A 16,656-nucleotide genomic window follows, 5' to 3' on the forward strand; every position below is an offset into this window, starting at 1 on the left:
AAGAAGCACGCGCTGGACGAGATCAAGGAGGCGGATTGCTTCAACAAAGAGGCATACAGGTACGCTCCTCCCCCAACCGCACGCGACCGCTTGTTCCGACGGCGGCGTGTCTCTTCCCAGACTCTACCACGACACCACCTCTTCGTTTGCCGCGCTCGCCACGCAATCGTCCATGCTCTCCCAATCTGCATCTGCGCTGTTCGACAAGGACCACCCCTCGATGGCCGGAAAAGGGTCGCATAGCATGCAGTTCAAGGAGCTCAAGCCGGAGCAGCTCGACGCGCTCCGCGTCCGACTTGGAATTCAGGATTGGGACGACGCGCCTTCGACGTGATCTAGTCCCCCGTCATTCCCTCCCCCTGCTTCGATTCGGTCACAGATGTATCAGTAGACCAAATACCCAGGAATTACCCAACCCGTCGATTGAAGATGTCGGCCTCACACCGGGTCCTTGCTCTGAAGCTAATGCATGCGGTGCTGTCCCACGAAGTGGTTATGCTTGGTGATGGGCTAGTTCTGAAGCTTTCGCGACTAACAAGCGCCGAGCTCTCATCCTTCTTCTTTGGACCACCCGCAAGATTGCCGCAACCGGAGCACGCACAGCGCCCTGTTCACACGGCTGATGACCATCTCCTTATGTCCTCTTCGCCTATCCTGTCATGGTATGCACCTCGGTCACCCTCAGCTCCGAGATAAGAGAGTTACGGAGGTTATTGCGAATGCATCATGCTAATCACACCCTCTGTATTGCATCTGCTTCATAGCGCCGCTCAGCTGGCTTCAACGACGTTGTGGCCCGGATTGTGAAGGTGAAGTCTATACGTCGGAGCGTATCAAACCCACTGCCCATCAACCAATCGGCACCCGCTCTCGGACTTTGGAAGAGGGGGACGAACTCAAGAAGAGGTCGCGGCGAGCACGAAGCCAACGTCACATTCCGGAGTGTACATCAATATCATATCATTCGTCACCGACAAAGAGTGATCCTTTCAGAGCGACAAAACATATCTTCACGCCAACGGGGGCGTGTCTGCCATGAGGAACGCCTGGAAACTAGGAGGGTACCGAGGCACGTCCGCTTGGTCCGCGTTGACGGCAGCCTGGCGAATCTGTTCGACCTCCTCGGCCGTGAGTTTGACGTTGACGGCTTCGATGTTCTCCTTGATATTCTGCAGCGATGCGGTGGCATTTTGAGCTAGGTCTGTGTGCGCTGTATAGAACTGGGAGACATACGGCGGGCTTGGTCGATCCGGGAATCGGCAGGATGTCGTCCCCCTGTGCGAGAAGCCAGGCGAGGCTGACCTGGCCGGGGGTCGCTCCATGCTTGGCGGCGATGCCCTTGACGACGTCGACGGCCTGCAAGACCTTGGGGAAGTTCTCGGCGGAGAACCGAGGGAGATAGCGCCGCGAATCGTCCTCCGGCAAGTCGTCAGGCGATCTCTATATCGCGGGCAAGTAACGATGAGCTTGGTGGCCGGTACGCGCACTTCGTCGTGTAGGGTAGGCAGTGTGGAACGTACGTATTTCCCTGCGAGGACGCCTCGTCCGACGGGCGAGTACGCAACGATCTTGACCCCGAGCTCGCGGGCGGTCTTCAGGATGGCCCCGTACTTCTCGCCCTCGATGTCGAGCGCAAAGGGCGAATACTCGACTTGCAGCGCGGCGATGGGGTGCACGGCGTGGGCGCGCCTGAGCGTGTCCGCCGTCACTTCGGACAGGCCAAGATACTTGACTTTCCCAGCCCTAGGAAAGAGGGGGAGGGTACGCGTTTGTGAAATCGAGGTTACGTGTGAGGATGGCAAGTACGGGGAGGACATACTTGACTTGCTCGGCCATTGCTGCCACGGTGCGCTATGAGGCACACACAGTTCAGAGCCTTACATACCTCTTTGACAAGCCCCGATAATCCACCACTCACCTCGATAGGTACCGTTGGGTCTGCACTGCAATGAACGCATCGTCGTCGTACAAGTATATGTGTATGATTATAAAAGGGACTAACCGGTGCAAGTACCACAGGTCGATGTAGTCGGTACCGAGCTGCTGCAGCGAGCGATCGATGGCCTTTGCGACGTATTCGGGATCGCCGCAGACCAATCGGCCGTTGGGAAACGGTTGCCCGGCCACCAAGCCTCCGAATTTGGTGGCGAGGAATATCTCCTTTCTCTTACCATTCTTCTGCAACCTGGGGGGGGATGCATGGGAAATGACTGGATAGGGAGCAGGGCTTGAAAGGAAGGTCTGCTAACCATTTACCGATCAACGCTTCGTTGTCGCCGTAGACGTCAGCAGTGTCAATGTGATTATATCCGTTCTCTAGGACGGCGTCCAGAGCCTAGGGCGCCCACAAAATCGTATTCAGATGGGGAGCAGATAACGAGTGTGCATTCGACGAACCTTCAGCCGCTCTTCGTCGGGAAGCGGGGTGCCATAGAAGGCAGACAGGCCCATGGCGCCAAATCCAATGGGCGTGACATCCGCACGGCCGAGCTTGCGAGTGGGGAGGCCAGTCATGATGGCTTGAAAGGCTGTCTGCGAGTTGCGAGTGAGAACCGTAGAGAGCTGGGGCCAGTTTTGGTGCCTCTGAGCCCGCGAAAGCCATCATTGGACTAATGCGATCGTATCTAGACGCCGTAAACGCCAACCGGCCATTAACACTTGGTTTGGGGAACATCAAGGCTACATACCATGAGCAGTTCTACTTCCTGCATTCACCAGCAAAGGGTCTCGTATCCGCGCGTGTCGCCGGATGTGCGGTTGTCACTGCGCTGCCCCCCCCCCCCGGATGCTACACAACCACACAACTTTCAGTCATTATGTATCAATATCCTCTCGGAGAGCGAGTGGGGTCGACTAGAATGTATGGCTGAAGGCGCAAGTATCCGGATGTCAAGGTATGACTTACTTGTGTATGTGATTGGCGTCACGGCACCGGCCTCTTGGGAGTGTCCATCGAACGTGAATGAAGTGGTGGCGTCTTCGTCGTATTAGTTCCCGTACATCGTCTGATCATGGCTTGCTTCTCCTTTATTGTTTGAAATAATAGTGAATGGTCCTGGGCATAAGCTCTAGGAATGAAGGTGAACCTGAAGTTGCACGAGGCGACGACGACGAATTGCGATTGGTGATCAGTTGGCCTAGAGCCGCATACGCAAAGCATGAAGCATCCCAAGCCTCGGGGCATCTCGTCTTGCAAGCTCCAGGAAGCTCCTAAGTGCGCTCAAGATGATCCGCTGTCGCTTGCGTGTTTTGCGTGCTCAGGCATTCGCAGGGAAGCATACATGTTCGGGTTTGGCATCCTGTGCTGCCCGTGCACCGCCGTAATGCCCATGATGCCGGCTGCAGCCGTCGGACGTGAGAAGCCTGAAGTCTAATGAACAGCCGGCGGTTCGGACTGTTGCTGCATCGCGAGAATTGAAATATTGAAGCTTGAATGTGGAGAGCTGAATAGACACTTGAGCAAATTGTGAGATTCATGTGGCATTAGCATTACATGCTATACGTCTACCATATGCCCTCTCCGAAATTGCTTTCCACTTCCAAGAGCGTACAAATCAGAATGCAGTGATTATCTCAGGTTGTGATCATACATGAGGCCCCAATGTACAATGTATGTAGAGTAGATGCGATCATACCAAAGTCCAACGAAGCTGTCTATACTAAGCAAGAATAATATGATAGATGCATGATGCTGGTCTGATCCTCTACTGGTTACTATCTCGAACGTCTTGGTGTATGTGATGTAAGAGGGGGAGATTTAGAAGACCGTCTCGAGGGCATCGGTAAACACCATGGTGCACTTGCGCATCGCGGATCCAAAGAATGGCTCGCAAGCACAGGTATTGCCTCGTTTTCTACAGGAGGTCGTTGGGACCCTTGAGGAGCAGAGATCTGGGGTAAGGGATGCGAATCTCTGCGGGGCGTAGCAGTAGCCGTCGTGAGCGCGGCGAGGGCTGCCGCCTGTGCCGCTTCCAGCTTCCCCTCAGACGCTCGTGAAGTCAGAGCCTCGGGGGACTCAGCGATAGCAGGGAGCACCAGTGACTGCTGCCTTCCCTCGCGCGCCGCCTCCCCCAGACCAAGGAGTCAGGGATCATCTGCAAGAGTGGCAGACGCGATCGGCGCCTGGAGCGCGTCGATCGTCTCGTATGGGGTATCAGGGCCAGTGTCATCGTCGTCGGGGACGCGGCCGAAGTGCTTCGAGAGCCGCTCGATGACGAGCGAGTATGGAAGGTGCTGTGTGAGCTTGCGGCGCGGTTGGACGTTGAGCGAATGGCGCGCATCGAGTGCGCTGTCGAGCACATTTGAGGAGTGCGCGCCCTCGGAGAGCGAGAGCTTTATGGAGTACTCCTTGTCTGACTTGCCGCGACCGTGATTCCGCTCGTAGAGCTCGAATCTGCGAGCAGTTGTTAGGAGCCTTGCTTACGACGATCACAGATGAAGGTCAGGCTTACGTTATGTGCGCCTGTGAGAGGAGAAGTCGTATCACAATGGTTAGATAGCTTGCAAACTCAGAGTGTGAGAATTACGCACGCAATAGTCAAGCTCCGGGATGCGGCGATTCGCAATGGGAAGGCCGGAAAGGAGGACGAGGTTGACGAGCGTATGGATGTGCGACTCTTTCGTGAAGTACAGCGTCAGCCCACACTCTTCGTTGTTCCGGGCGCGCTCCAGATCGCCCACAACATTGCGAAGAAGTGGCAACGACGTGAGAACACCGATTTCCTCTCTGAAACACCAAGATTGTAGCATTAGCACGTCTCGCATGAAGTGCAAGGATCAGCCAGTGCGTACTTCTCCTCAGGCTCGATGCCATACTCCTGCGGAGCGACGAGGTCGAAGAGCGCCTTCGCGCGCCCGTACAACTCGTGCAGCCGCCGGTCATGCGGTGCCTGCTCGGTCCGTCCCTCCTCATTGAAGATGGAGAACAGAAACGTACGATGGTGCAGCGCGCAGTACTTGATGGTGTCGTACAGCTCTGAAACGCGGCTCGGGTCAAACTTCTCCTGCTTCACGTCGCAGAAGTCCTCGAAGAGCTTCTCCCATCGCTCGCGGAACAGCCACGGCTCGTCGCCGCAGCACCAGCGCTCCTGGATCTTGTCGACGTCCATCGTCTCCCAGTTGTGGCGCATGATGTCGCGGAATGCGCTGAGAAGCTCGATGACCTCCTTCACGACCTCGACGGGCTCCTTCTTCATGCTCTTGGGCCAAGTGAGCTCCGGGCGCTTCTCAGGCTCCCCTGGGCGAAGGAGGATCTTGAGGCGCTTCTTGACGTCGTCCATGAGATCCTTGGCGGCATTCGAGTCGTCGAGCAGGTCCTTGCGGACAATGAGCTTTGGAGGCTTCTGTGCGGGGACGGACTGCTCGCGACGAGGCGTGTGGTGACTACCTGACGCATAGCCGCCATCGCTGGAAGAGCGAGAAGAGTGGACACCGGACTGGTGGCCACTAGTGGCGGAGAGCGTGCTGGAGCCCCCCGAGGAGGGCGAGTTGTCGAAAAGTGCTGTGGCGAAGATCTCCGCAGAGGCAACGACGCGGCGCTCGGAGGAGGTATAGATCTGAACATGACAGTACAGTAGTCAGCGTGTGCATTGGTCAGACGCCAGGATCTGACATGACATACCCTGACGTTCTTCAGGATGTCCTTGTCTGCGTACTCGAGTGAGTGATGTGTGCATGTCTGAACAAGTGGAGCGCATACTCATGATGGAGATATCTTTCTTCATGTTCTCTCCGAGATCGCGTGATTGGTAACGCGCCGAGTGTGTGAACTCGCCGCCCCACTTGAACACCAGCGTCAACTTCGTCAGCTTGCGCACCTGTCCTGGCTGCTTCTTCGAGTACACCGGCTTCAGTTGTGCCTTCGTGCCTGGCAGGTCGATCTTGCTGAACAGCGCGTTGTTGAGCTGCGTGAGCTTCACCAGGTCCTCCCCATCGGCCCCGAGGCCCTTCGCCTCCTCGACCGCGGTCGCGATGCTGCTGAGCTGGGCACGCTCGCGCAGGATGATTTCCTCGCGCTCGCCGTTGAGCAGGGTGACGAACGGCTGTGTCCATCGTTCGCCGATGGGGAAATTGAACTTCAGTTTCTGCTTCGGAGTGCGATCCGCGTGCCGGAATACGGTCACGTTCGCCTTGAGAAGCCAGGTCGGCTCCTCCACGGTCGCCTCCGCAGCTGGCAGCGGGCGCTCTGGTGAGGCGGCTACCCTGAGACAAAGGGATGCAAGTATTTCTGCTGTACGATCTGCAAGGCACCGGTGAGAAATCATGTCGGGGTTTGCACGTCGTGGCATAAGACAGGCGAGGAGATTGGACTGGGGAATGGGACGATGGTCAGGTGCTTACCATAGTAGGTATCGTTGCCCTTAACGAAGCTCCAGCCGTTCACGTCGATGACTTGACTGCGGCGGCCTCCGTCGCAGCGAAGCATATCAAAACCGCAGACCATTTGTCCGAACCCGTCGCTGATGCGAGCCGCCCACTCCTTCTCCTCATCGTTCAAATGCGTAATGAACCTACGACCCTTCAGTCAGCCGGTGTCATCATGATGAGTATTTCAGAAAGGTATGTTTACCGAATCTCCTTGCCCTCCGTATTGCGTCTGACGACGCCGTCGACAAAGGGGGACTTGCGGGTCTCCGCGTGGGTATAGTCGTGTCCGACCGTGTAAACCTTGATGTCTTCCGAGTTATCGACATCTACGAACTTCTCATAGATGTAGGACCCGTCCGTCCTAGGGAAGTTTAGTTGAGGGTCGAGCTCGCTCGACTTGTTTCCGACCTATATAGCCACAAGATCGGACCAGGTCAGCTTGAGAACAGCCCGGCCGCACTTGGATCCGGACGGACCTTCCGAAACAGTCGCCTACCACCGCCACCACGGAAATATATGTAGACGTTGTGGTCCTCGCCGCTCACAGGTTTCTCGACGAAGGGCTTTTCCATGACTTGCCCGTCTATGATGATCGCATCGCCATCCTCGCGCAGGGTAACCTCGGGTGTGACTTGGAATCCGCCGAGCGTGATGCCGATCTTCTTTTTCATGATATCGCGCAGCTCATCGTCCACCTTAGGGCCGCCATCTCGCGAGACCTCTAGACGACGAGGGGTGGGGACCTTGAGATGGTCGAGGACAGCGCCTACGAGTCTGCGGTCCCAGAGGAGCGCTTGTGGAGGCAGATCGTTGATACAGTAGGGGTGCCGTAACTTGACGTAAGATATAGCCTTGTCCAGGGGAAAGTCGGTCGAGAAAAAGGAGATGAGCACATCACATCGGGGCCAGTTCTCGACATCTGCACGACACCCGTGAGCAAAGTAGACTTGGAACGCAGGAGGGTGGGAAGACCTTCGTCGAGAATGACTTTATCACCGAACACCTTCACTTCTATCGCTCCATTCGACCGTTCCACCAGCCGGGTCAAAATCTCTCGCATCGCCTTTGACCGGGCTTTGACGTCCATGGCACAGATGCCAAGAATGATTGGCGGCCTCGTGGGGTCTGTGATGGCGGAAAGGTCTGAATGAGAGCCATTGGGAGATGGTGTGGAAGACCGCGGGTTGGACGGAAAACGAGGGGAGCGCTCAGGAGAGTGGACGAGAGAGCGAGAGCCGAGTGATGTCATGGTCGCGACAAATGGCCTAAGAAAGACCGTTAAGCTAATCTCTTGAACTTCCAAGCCGAGATGAGAATGTAAGGGAGCAGCAGGAGGGCGGAGGGGACGAGTGGTGGCGGTCGTGTGCGCGAAAACACGGCCAGGCCAAGACCACGAGCAGGAACGCGCTTGCTCCGCAAGGGACGCGGCCATGGGCCGGTTTCACCTTGAAGAATGCTGACTAAGCCGCCGGGAATGCTTAAACGGATCTGAGATAAGTATCAGTCATCCCAAACCTGGAGAGGCATTTGTGCGATGATGCTAGCCAATGACGAGCGCCGCTGTCACGGGCGCCAGCGAAATGCGACATTTTCTGAACCACTCGCGCAGTCCGCCGACAACCGCCCTCCGCGTATGTCGGTTACTTACACCTCCCATGCGCCCTTGATCCCCCGCCATATGTTTGACATTTTATTCTCACCGCTGTCTCCGTCTATTTGACAAATCCGCAATGTCGAGCCCTATATCAGACCGCCGTCGCGTTTCTTCGCGCCGCCCTCGCCCACCCCATCTCGACGCCTTTTCCACAATGGCTTCCGAGGCAAGCGGCATCACGACCACCTTCCTCGTCTCCAACCTCCACTGCGGAAGGTGAGTACCCCATCGTTTCTACGCACCCTGAGAGTCTTACATAACACTCGACTGGTAGTTGTGTCAAAACCATCCAGGATGCCCTCGCGTCGTTATCCCCTCCCCCCTCATCCGTCGACGTGTCCATCGTCACCCAGTCTGTTACCATTCAGCATCCTCGTGCCCTCTCGCCGTCCATGTTGAGAGCCGCAATAGACGAGGCTGGTTTCGATATCCCCGCTACCCCTTCCGAAGAGACTTTGCCTTCGCCGACACTGACGTGGTCGGACAGTCTCGCCGGGCTTGCTGACGTGGTCTCTCCAAAGCGGCAGAAACACATCGACAACTGCGCACAGTGTCGGGCGGAGCACGCTGATGGAAGTCTGCCAGACATAGACGACCTGGAGGTTCGGAGTTAGCTTGTTCTGCTACTGGTCCCGGTTTCTAACCTTGTTTCGATGAACGTGTCAGAATCCTTCGGACAGGCACCCGGACGAGATCAAGTTCCCGTCGGACCTGCCACAGAAGACAAGCGATCAACATGCGCCTCCCACTGCGGCACCACTCCGGCTAACGCTGTCTGTCGGCGGTATGACCTGCGCGTCCTGCACGAGCGCCATCGGCTCGGCGGTCAGTGAGCTTCCAGGGATCTCGGACGTTGTCGTGAACCTGCTGGGGAGTTCCGCCACTCTGACCGTCGCTCATGCGGACGTCGTACCTGAGGTCGTGTCCGCGATTGAGGAAGTCGGATACACTGCGGAGGTGATCAGCCTCGAGCCACTCCAGAATAGTCCTTCGACGAAAAAGCCTTCACGCACAGACAGTCAGCAAGAAGGTCCGGTGCGCGTTGAGCTTTCGGTCGATGGCATGACGTGTGCGTCGTGCGTCACGACTATATTGGGCTTGCTTTCTGGGACTCCGGGGGTGTCGGAGGCGTCAGTCAATCTCCTTGGCAAGTCTGCTACCGCGCTCCTGACAAATCGTGAGCTCGCACCCCAGCTGAAGGAGGCTATCGACGACGCTGGGTACGAAGCGGAAGTCATCAATCTACAACCAACAAACGAGGTTGACGACAAAGACCTCGGCCCTCGGACGGTGTCCTTGCGTGTCAACGGCATGTTTTGTTCGTGAGTGACATTAACATGAGCTTTCCATATTCAAGGCTGACCGAATCATGGTGTACGTAGACATTGCCCTGGCAAGATCATGAGTGCATTGAAGACTCTTGAGCCAGACGTCACTGTCGACAAGCCACTCACCTCGCATACGGAATCCATTCTGACGTTGACGTACACACCGAATCCTCCGGACTTGTCAATTCGCACTGTCATCAAAATCATCGAAGGTGCTGGAGAGCCGGACACGCACTTCACGGCAGCGATTTATTGTCCGCCTTCGCTCGAGGACCGCGCACGCTACATGCAACGTCGCGAGAAGCAGCACATCTTTATCCGGGCCTTGTTCTCCGCCATCGTCGCTATCCCGATGCTCATCATCGGCGTCGTGTACATGACACTCGTGCCGGCTGACAATCATGTCCGCAAGTGGCTCATGGAGCCAATTTGGGCCGGAAACACGTCGAGAGGCGTGTGGGCGATGTTCTTCATGGCGACCCCGGTCATGTTCTACAGCGCGGGAATGTTTCATAGGCGCAGCCTGCGTGAGATTTACGCGCTCTGGAAGAGGAGCAGCCGTACCCCGATCTGGAAGAGGTTCATCCGCTTTGGAAGCATGAATCTTCTGGTACGTCTCTCCCACGCACAGCACTGTGCTGGCATGCGCTGATGCCGTTGTCGTTGTCGCAGGTGTCTAGCGGTGTTTCTGTCGCGTACTTCGCATCCATTGCGCTGCTGGCTCTCTCAGCGTCGCAGTCACGCTCGACGACCGGGCATGGAGACACAACCACTTACTTCGACTCGGTCGTCTTCCTGACGATGTTCTTGTTGGCTGGTGAGTGTAACACGTCAAGAGAGGTTGGCGCTCGATCTGACGTTCCCTTGTTCCTCTTAGGTCGGTTCCTCGAGGCGTTTAGCAAGGGACATACTGCGGACGCTATTACCGCCCTCGGCAAATTGCGCCCGACGTCTGCCTTGCTCGTCGTGTCTGCATCTGAGGCGGCCTCCCTCAGCGAGCTCTCACCTTCTAACTCCTCCAGCGACACTGTTGCTCAGGAGCACGACCCAGAGAAGGGCAACGTGGAGAGCGAAGAGCAGAATCTCGCGTCGAAGCCCGGGACGAAGGTCCAACGCGTCGACGCCGAGCTGCTCGAGGTAGGCGATGTCGTCCGCGTCTTGCACGGCGCGAGCCCGCCGGCCGACGGAACCGTCGTCTCGGGAGACGGCAGCGCGTTCGACGAGAGCTCGCTCACGGGCGAGTCGCGGCTCGTGAAGAAGCAGATCGGCGACAAGGTCTTCCTGGGGACGATCAACAAGGCCGGCGTCGTCGACGTGCGCGTGGACGAGATCGGCGGGCAGACGATGCTGGACCACGTCGTGAAGGTCGTCCGCGAGGGCCAGGCCAGGCGCGCGCCCATTGAGCGGCTCGTGGACATCATCACAGGGTACTTCGTCCCCGTCGTGACTGCCCTGGCGATCGCTACATGGGTCATCTGGCTTGGTCTTGGGCTAGGCGGCGCGCTGCCACAAAGCTATCTCGACATCGACGTTGGGGGTTGGGGTGAGTGCGCGTGTTCCGATTGGTAAGTGCAGCTGTTGATCTTCTCTGACAGCTGTTTGGTCTCTCGAGTTCGCCATCGCTGTCTTCGTAGTCGCGTGCCCGTGCGGTATTGGCCTGGCAGCGCCCACTGCTTTGCTTGTGGGCTCCGGCCTCGCGGCCAAGTTCGGAATTCTCGCACGCGGGGGAGGCGAAGCGTTCCAGGAAGCGGCACAGCTTGATGCCATCGTCTTCGACAAAACTGGCACCCTGACCGAAGGCGGAGACCCCAAGGTCACCGACGCAGAAGTCTTCACAGAGAACACGGGCCTAACTCTTACTCGGAACGAGATCCTAGGGGTCGCCATGGAGATTGAGTCAGCCAGCTCGCATCCGCTCGCTACTGCAATCCGTGGTTACTGTGAGGGGAACGGTGCGAAGCCGCAAACTGGCTCCTCCGTAGAAGAGACGCCTGGGCGTGGTCTGAAGGCCTCGTTTACCTCTTTGAAATGTACTGCAGTCATCGGAAACGAACCTTGGATGGAGCAGCACCACGCGACGGTCGACGGGAGGATCTCAGAGCTCCTCTACTCATGGAAGTCAGAGGGCAAGAGCGTCGTGCTTCTCGCTATTTCTCCCGAGCCTGCGTCCGATTTCAGTATCGTCGCGGCGTTTGCCGTCGCGGATCCCATCCGGCCAGAGGCCAAGGAAGTGCTCTCACGCCTCCAAGCACAAGGACTGGGGACCTGGATGATCTCAGGAGATAACGCGGTCACTGCGAAGGCAGTCGCGCGCTCAGTCGGCATCCTAGAGACGAATGTCATCGCTGAAGTACTCCCGCATCAGAAGGTGAGCATGAGCATGAGCAACGTCCTACTTCTTCGGCCGCTGACGTTCTTTCGTAGGCGGAGAAGATTCAGTGGTTGCAGCAGGTGGGAACAAAGCGACCGACGAACGGGCTGGGCAAGCTATTCAGTCGCCGAAGGCTGAATGAGCGCTGCGTCGTAGCGATGGTCGGCGACGGAATTAACGACGCTCCCGCTCTGACTGCTGCAGACGTAGGCATCGCTATCGGCTCCGGAAGCGACGTGGCGATTTCGAGCGCATCCTTCATCTTGGTGTCGTCAAACCTTCGCAGTCTCCTGACGTTGACGGACTTGTCGCGGACAGTGTTCAATCGTGTGAAGATCAACTTTGTGAGTGAATCTCCCAGATATTCGACTTGAGCTGTCGCGCTGACATGACATTCTTCCCAGTTGTGGGCATCTGTTTATAACCTGGTGATGATTCCCATCGCTGCGGGAGTTGTCTATCCTGCTGGGCACGCTAGACTCTCGCCTGTATGGGCATCGTTAGCCATGGCTCTATCGTAAGTTATACACAATCATCTCGTCTATGTACTTTTCTCACCTACTCTCTACAGGTCTGTATCAGTAGTATGTAGTTCGCTCCTTCTCAGGTTGTACCGCGAGCCCAAGGTCTCTATCGCATCTCAGTGAGCTTTGATTTATGTCCAACATTGCATATCACTTGTTGTGTCCAACTAGACGTCGCCTTCCATCATGCTGTACTAGTACCGTATCATTATACTGTTCATAGCAGTAGTGTACATATACAATGTAATCAAGCACGCGTCTGTTGTTCCTTCCTCATCTTATAGAAGTCCGAGAAAGAAAGCCGGATTCCCAAGAAACGACAATCAAGGTCGGAATGTGTCGCAAGCGCAAGAACGATAACCTGCACGCGTTCAGAAAAAGACATGCCGTAGTCTTTGACACGGGCAAGGATACCAGGGAGCGATTCTTGTGTGTATCTGCCATCCGAACGCCCGTCGATCCGAGTGACTACACCCTGTAGAGTGGATCAGTCTCGGAATGCACAGTCCAGCGAGGAACATTTTCAACTTACCCTCGCGGCATCCTTCTCAACGTCCCGTCTTGCCGACTCCGATAGACAGTAGTTGTATAGATCGTCCTGGCATCATGTCAATATGTTTCGATAAGTTTGCCGATGTCATCCCCTCACCGTAGCCTCGCGGAATTGCAGGATAAGCGTGAACACATCCCGGACCTGGTTGAGGAGGTTCTCCTCTTTGCCAGCCTTCGGACTGAGCAAGAGCACTTTCTTAACCATACGGTCTAAGTACGCTCTGTGGTTCTCGATGAGAGCATCAAGGTCCCCTTCCTTCTTCTGGATGAAGTTGTGAAGTTGCTGCCAGGAACACTCAATGACCTCGAGGTGGCAGTATGCTTGGAGTTGCCGGATGAAGTGGATCATCTCGGCCATCACGAGCCGGACTTGATGCCAGTCGTACTCCAACTCTACAGTTCAATGAATGAAAGATTCGTTAGCTTACTAGCCTTGAGAGTGTATGCATGCATCCGGCACTTACCTGGTATCTGGAGGAAAGTCTTTGCACCGCCGGCGATCCGCATCCAGCCTGCATTGAGCGTACTCTCTACGCGCTTGATCCTCCATAGGTGGTTGAACAGCTTGAGGTACTCGACCATCGCTGTCGGGTCGAGCACCGTGTCGATCGGTGCGTCGATCTTGTATTCGAGCGTGAAGACATCCCAGCCGATCTCTCCGTGAGAATATTCGAGCATCCGTGCATCGAGCCGGCGAAGGACGTCTGGCGAGTCGTTTTGTGCGTTGGACGACCGGAGGGCGGATTCGAGCGTCGCAGTGAGGTTGTGGCGGTACAGAGCGTTCGCAGGACGGGACAAGCTGGGCCTATGACGCTGTGTCAGAAGCATTGGCAAGGCACGAAGACAAGTGACATACCCGAGGGTATCCATCAACTGCTCCACGAAGTCACCGTACCCCAACAAGAGGTAGTGCTTCAATGCAGATAGGTGGTCTAGCAATCGGTACTTCTCGAAGAACACGTCGAACAAGCGCTGGCTTGCAATTTGGTACGCGGTGTCGATCGAGCGCTCCAAGCCCACGATGTCGCTGTACTGCAAAACTAGGAAACACGTGAACGAACGGCGCGGCGACCTGTCTCGCGATAGCCACTCACTACCACCTGTGTTGCTGAGCTTCTCTCGTGTGGCGACCCAGTCGCTATCGTGACAACTGTACCGAATGAAGTTCAAACTCTTTCCTGTGGAGAAGATCTAGGACAGTATGGATATGACAGCCGCAATGCCTGACCAAAAAAGTGTTTACCTTGCGTCCAAATGCCTCCCCAACAAAAGCAGGAAGCATATCCTGTTGGAACTGATACTTTTGCTCCCACAGCTGAAGGCCGCCCGCACGTTCCTCGGAAACGTCTTCCACATCACCTCCAGCGAAGCCTCCATCGCTCGCAAGCTGTCCCACCCCTTGCGATGAGGGTTGCATGTATTGCAGGTGAGCCAGTTCCGGGTCAACCGCGACGAAGAATTCGGAGAAAGGGTCGTGTAGCTCTCCGGAGAACAGCCACTTGTGTAGTGTAGCGAAGAACGGTTTTGAGACCTAGACATAATGTGAGATGGTCGGACCGCCGAACAATCGAGCCATACGGACCTCCTCGAGTAACTGGTTCGTGAATTTGCGAATGAACGGGTCACCGTTTTCTGCGTAACCGTGAATGAGATTGACCAAGGCTCCGCCATGCGCATCTGAATGAGCCGCATTAGCTGTACAATCCTACACGCGGACGGGAGGGGGTTCACCTTTGGCACCCTCCACACAGACGCTCATCATCCGCATTCGCAGCCTCCAGTCCTCTATCCACACGTCCAGTCGCTTCAGTGTCAGACCGGCCTCTTCTTCTCGTGGGCGCTCATCCTCAACACCGTTCGCGCGACCGAGATCATCTGTATGCGACCCTGTAGCCATCTGCGACTCCAGGACGGCGATGAGCCTGTAATACTCGGTAAGCTGTGTTTGCAGGTGGTGGCAGAGACTCTGCTCGATCATGCCGACCCCGACCCTCCCTTCTCGTTCGCGCACAAAGGAATCCACGCGCTGATATAGGTGGCCGACTTCTGCCAGTCGATGTATCAGTGCTCGAGTGGGAGCAGGTATGTAGTATCGCTTGCATGAATGTAAGAGTCATTCAGGACGGCCTTTGCAGGGAATTGGCTTACGGGGTCCTCCACGAATACTAGCTCCTTGTTCTGGTCGGAGTCCCTTGACACGGAAAACCGGACGTATTTCCCCGATATTCCTTGCAGAAGGTAGAGAGTATCGCGTAGGATGAGATGTTCGGGTATATGTGGTTGACCTACGAGGCATGAGGCGTTCATGCTTTCCTCGAGATCGAGGGATACGAACCTATGGATATGCGATACTCTCGGAGCAAATCAGCCTTGGACTTCCCGTTTGGCCCTTTCTGTGAAGGACGTGGTTCAACAGGAGTAGCTGCCTTTGAAGTAAGTCGTGATGGAGGAGGTGGGGCTAGTGAAGGTAGAAAGGTAGATGACAAGGGAGTAGGTGCCGGTGTGGAGGCAAGGGAGTATAGGAATTGGAGGGAGGCATGTTTCCTGCTCAGCACAGGCTTTACGATAGCATTTTAGCCAGTGATCGACGACGTCGAGGACGCGCTCAAACCTGTTCCAGTATTCTTGACAGCAAGTTGGTGAAACGGAGGGTGCTCGAGCCGCCCGGAGTTGTCTGCAGAACTGAGGTTTGTTCAAGTGAGCCCAACACACAAGATGAGCGAGGGTACCGACGATGACGCTTGATCAGATCTGCCAAGTGCCCTATGTCCTTCTCAACGCTCTGTCCTATATGGCTATCCACGGATGTGAGCCTTTGACGCGTCTCTCGGACGGTGGGCTTGAAGGTGGTTCAAGCTCCCGCGCGAGGTCTATCCGGAATGAACGGCATTACCTGTTCAATATCTCTTCACAGTGGGCCACAAGCTGGCGTTTCATCCTGTCATCCTGTCGCGCGGCAGGGACGAGGGAGTATACAAGAGATTCAAGTGCAGCTGACATGGGGGAGCATGGTCAAGTGTGGCTGCAGTCGCGCGCAGACGCGACGCGCGACTACTGTGGCCGAAGCCACCCACGCGTTTACTGACCTCAAAGTGCAGTCAACCCTCGGATCGCATTCCCTGTCCATCGTATTGGATGCAGGTGAGAAGAATACATGCAGCATACTAGTCAAATTCCGAGTACCACGCCCATGAGCGAGATTCATTACTCAATTGCGCACGAGCCACTCCATGACCTCGATATAAAGCGCCCGACTTCATGCAGTGAGACCACAAACGATCCGAAATGAGTACACCTTGGGCTGAGGTTGGTAGCTCGGGTCGGCGGCTTGGGGACAGCACGGATACCATGTACGTATGAGGGTCAATATGATGCACGGAGAGACCGGGAGTAAAATGATCGCGTGTAGATGGGCGGCGGGAGAGAGCAGGGTTCCCGAAGCGGTCGTCATCGGTCTCGGGCACTCAATCAGCTTACCCTCCGCCCCGACAGTCTCTGCTTTGCGCCCACCAGAAGTGCTCCCTCTCCGACTGACCGTTCCTGCGACCACACTGTCACCCTTACGCTTACTTTCATTCCTGCCTCCACTATTCCCTGCTGGGCATAGCCCAGGCTTCCTCACGACCTTCACGACCACACTACGAGCATGGAGCGGTCCGATTCCACTGCCTCGAATGGCTCCGTGAGGCCGAGGCACAACTCTGCTCTGCAGGGATACCAGATGGCTTTGCTTGAACGGACATCTTCTCGTGGTGGAACTCTAACTCGGGCGAGCTCGCAATCGAGACCTAATCTCTTAGCCACACCCACTGGAAATTCGGCAACTGGAAACTCTACGCCTAACGCTACGAGACGATGGAT

The 16,656-nt window shown here is 56.1% G+C and overlaps 5 protein-coding genes across 5 annotated transcripts in view; 2 read left to right on the forward strand and 3 right to left on the reverse strand.

The window, feature by feature from the left end:
• DICSQDRAFT_61264 (UBC-like protein) overlaps window positions 1-334 on the forward strand; it is a gene marked incomplete at both ends in the record, with an annotated part of 1,891 nt that extends 1,557 nt beyond the window's left edge. The window contains one exon of the mRNA XM_007365879.1: window positions 121-334. Within this exon, the coding sequence (XP_007365941.1) occupies window positions 121-334 (214 nt within the window). The remainder of the gene's footprint in view (window positions 1-120) is intronic.
• Window positions 335-747: 413 nt separating this feature from the next.
• Window positions 748-2,621, reverse strand: DICSQDRAFT_136695 (Aldo/keto reductase). The gene is made up of 8 exons (XM_007365880.1): window positions 2,398-2,621; window positions 2,250-2,335; window positions 2,003-2,185; window positions 1,919-1,943; window positions 1,820-1,851; window positions 1,521-1,743; window positions 1,234-1,440; window positions 748-1,169 (listed from the first exon to the last, which is right to left on the reverse strand). Exons 1-8 carry the CDS (start codon window positions 2,512-2,514, stop codon window positions 1,011-1,013), a joined length of 1,032 nt encoding a protein of 343 aa, XP_007365942.1. The 5' UTR covers window positions 2,515-2,621; the 3' UTR covers window positions 748-1,010.
• A 955-nt stretch (window positions 2,622-3,576) lies between these two features.
• On the reverse strand, window positions 3,577-7,718 carry DICSQDRAFT_86464 (uncharacterized protein). Its single transcript, XM_007365881.1, has 10 exons — window positions 7,339-7,718; window positions 6,843-7,285; window positions 6,569-6,774; window positions 6,340-6,509; window positions 5,699-6,238; window positions 5,621-5,646; window positions 4,792-5,555; window positions 4,531-4,726; window positions 4,452-4,462; window positions 3,577-4,393 (listed from the first exon to the last, which is right to left on the reverse strand). Exons 1-10 carry the CDS (start codon window positions 7,613-7,615, stop codon window positions 4,084-4,086), a joined length of 2,943 nt encoding a protein of 980 aa, XP_007365943.1. The 5' UTR covers window positions 7,616-7,718; the 3' UTR covers window positions 3,577-4,083.
• Window positions 7,719-8,806: 1,088 nt separating this feature from the next.
• Window positions 8,807-12,366, forward strand: DICSQDRAFT_60909 (heavy metal translocatin; the record flags this gene model as incomplete). The annotated part of the gene is made up of 8 exons (XM_007365882.1): window positions 8,807-9,342; window positions 9,403-9,958; window positions 10,021-10,165; window positions 10,226-10,891; window positions 10,944-11,716; window positions 11,773-12,063; window positions 12,124-12,236; window positions 12,291-12,366. The coding sequence occupies 8 exons, from the start codon at window positions 8,807-8,809 to the stop codon at window positions 12,364-12,366; spliced, it is 3,156 nt and encodes a 1,051-aa protein (XP_007365944.1).
• Window positions 12,367-12,455: 89 nt separating this feature from the next.
• Window positions 12,456-15,801, reverse strand: DICSQDRAFT_86472 (gamma-tubulin complex DGRIP91/SPC98 component). Its single transcript, XM_007365883.1, has 14 exons — window positions 15,689-15,801; window positions 15,529-15,590; window positions 15,407-15,477; window positions 15,131-15,353; window positions 14,944-15,080; window positions 14,527-14,890; window positions 14,378-14,472; window positions 14,039-14,326; window positions 13,890-13,986; window positions 13,652-13,835; window positions 13,260-13,600; window positions 12,893-13,188; window positions 12,776-12,841; window positions 12,456-12,718 (listed from the first exon to the last, which is right to left on the reverse strand). Exons 1-14 carry the CDS (start codon window positions 15,793-15,795, stop codon window positions 12,491-12,493), a joined length of 2,559 nt encoding a protein of 852 aa, XP_007365945.1. The 5' UTR covers window positions 15,796-15,801; the 3' UTR covers window positions 12,456-12,490.
• Between the last annotated feature and the right edge of the window lie 855 nt (window positions 15,802-16,656).

This window comes from Dichomitus squalens (genome assembly GCF_000275845.1).
Source record: "Dichomitus squalens LYAD-421 SS1 unplaced genomic scaffold DICSQscaffold_15, whole genome shotgun sequence".
Classification (NCBI taxonomy): Eukaryota; Fungi; Basidiomycota; class Agaricomycetes; order Polyporales; family Polyporaceae; genus Dichomitus; species Dichomitus squalens.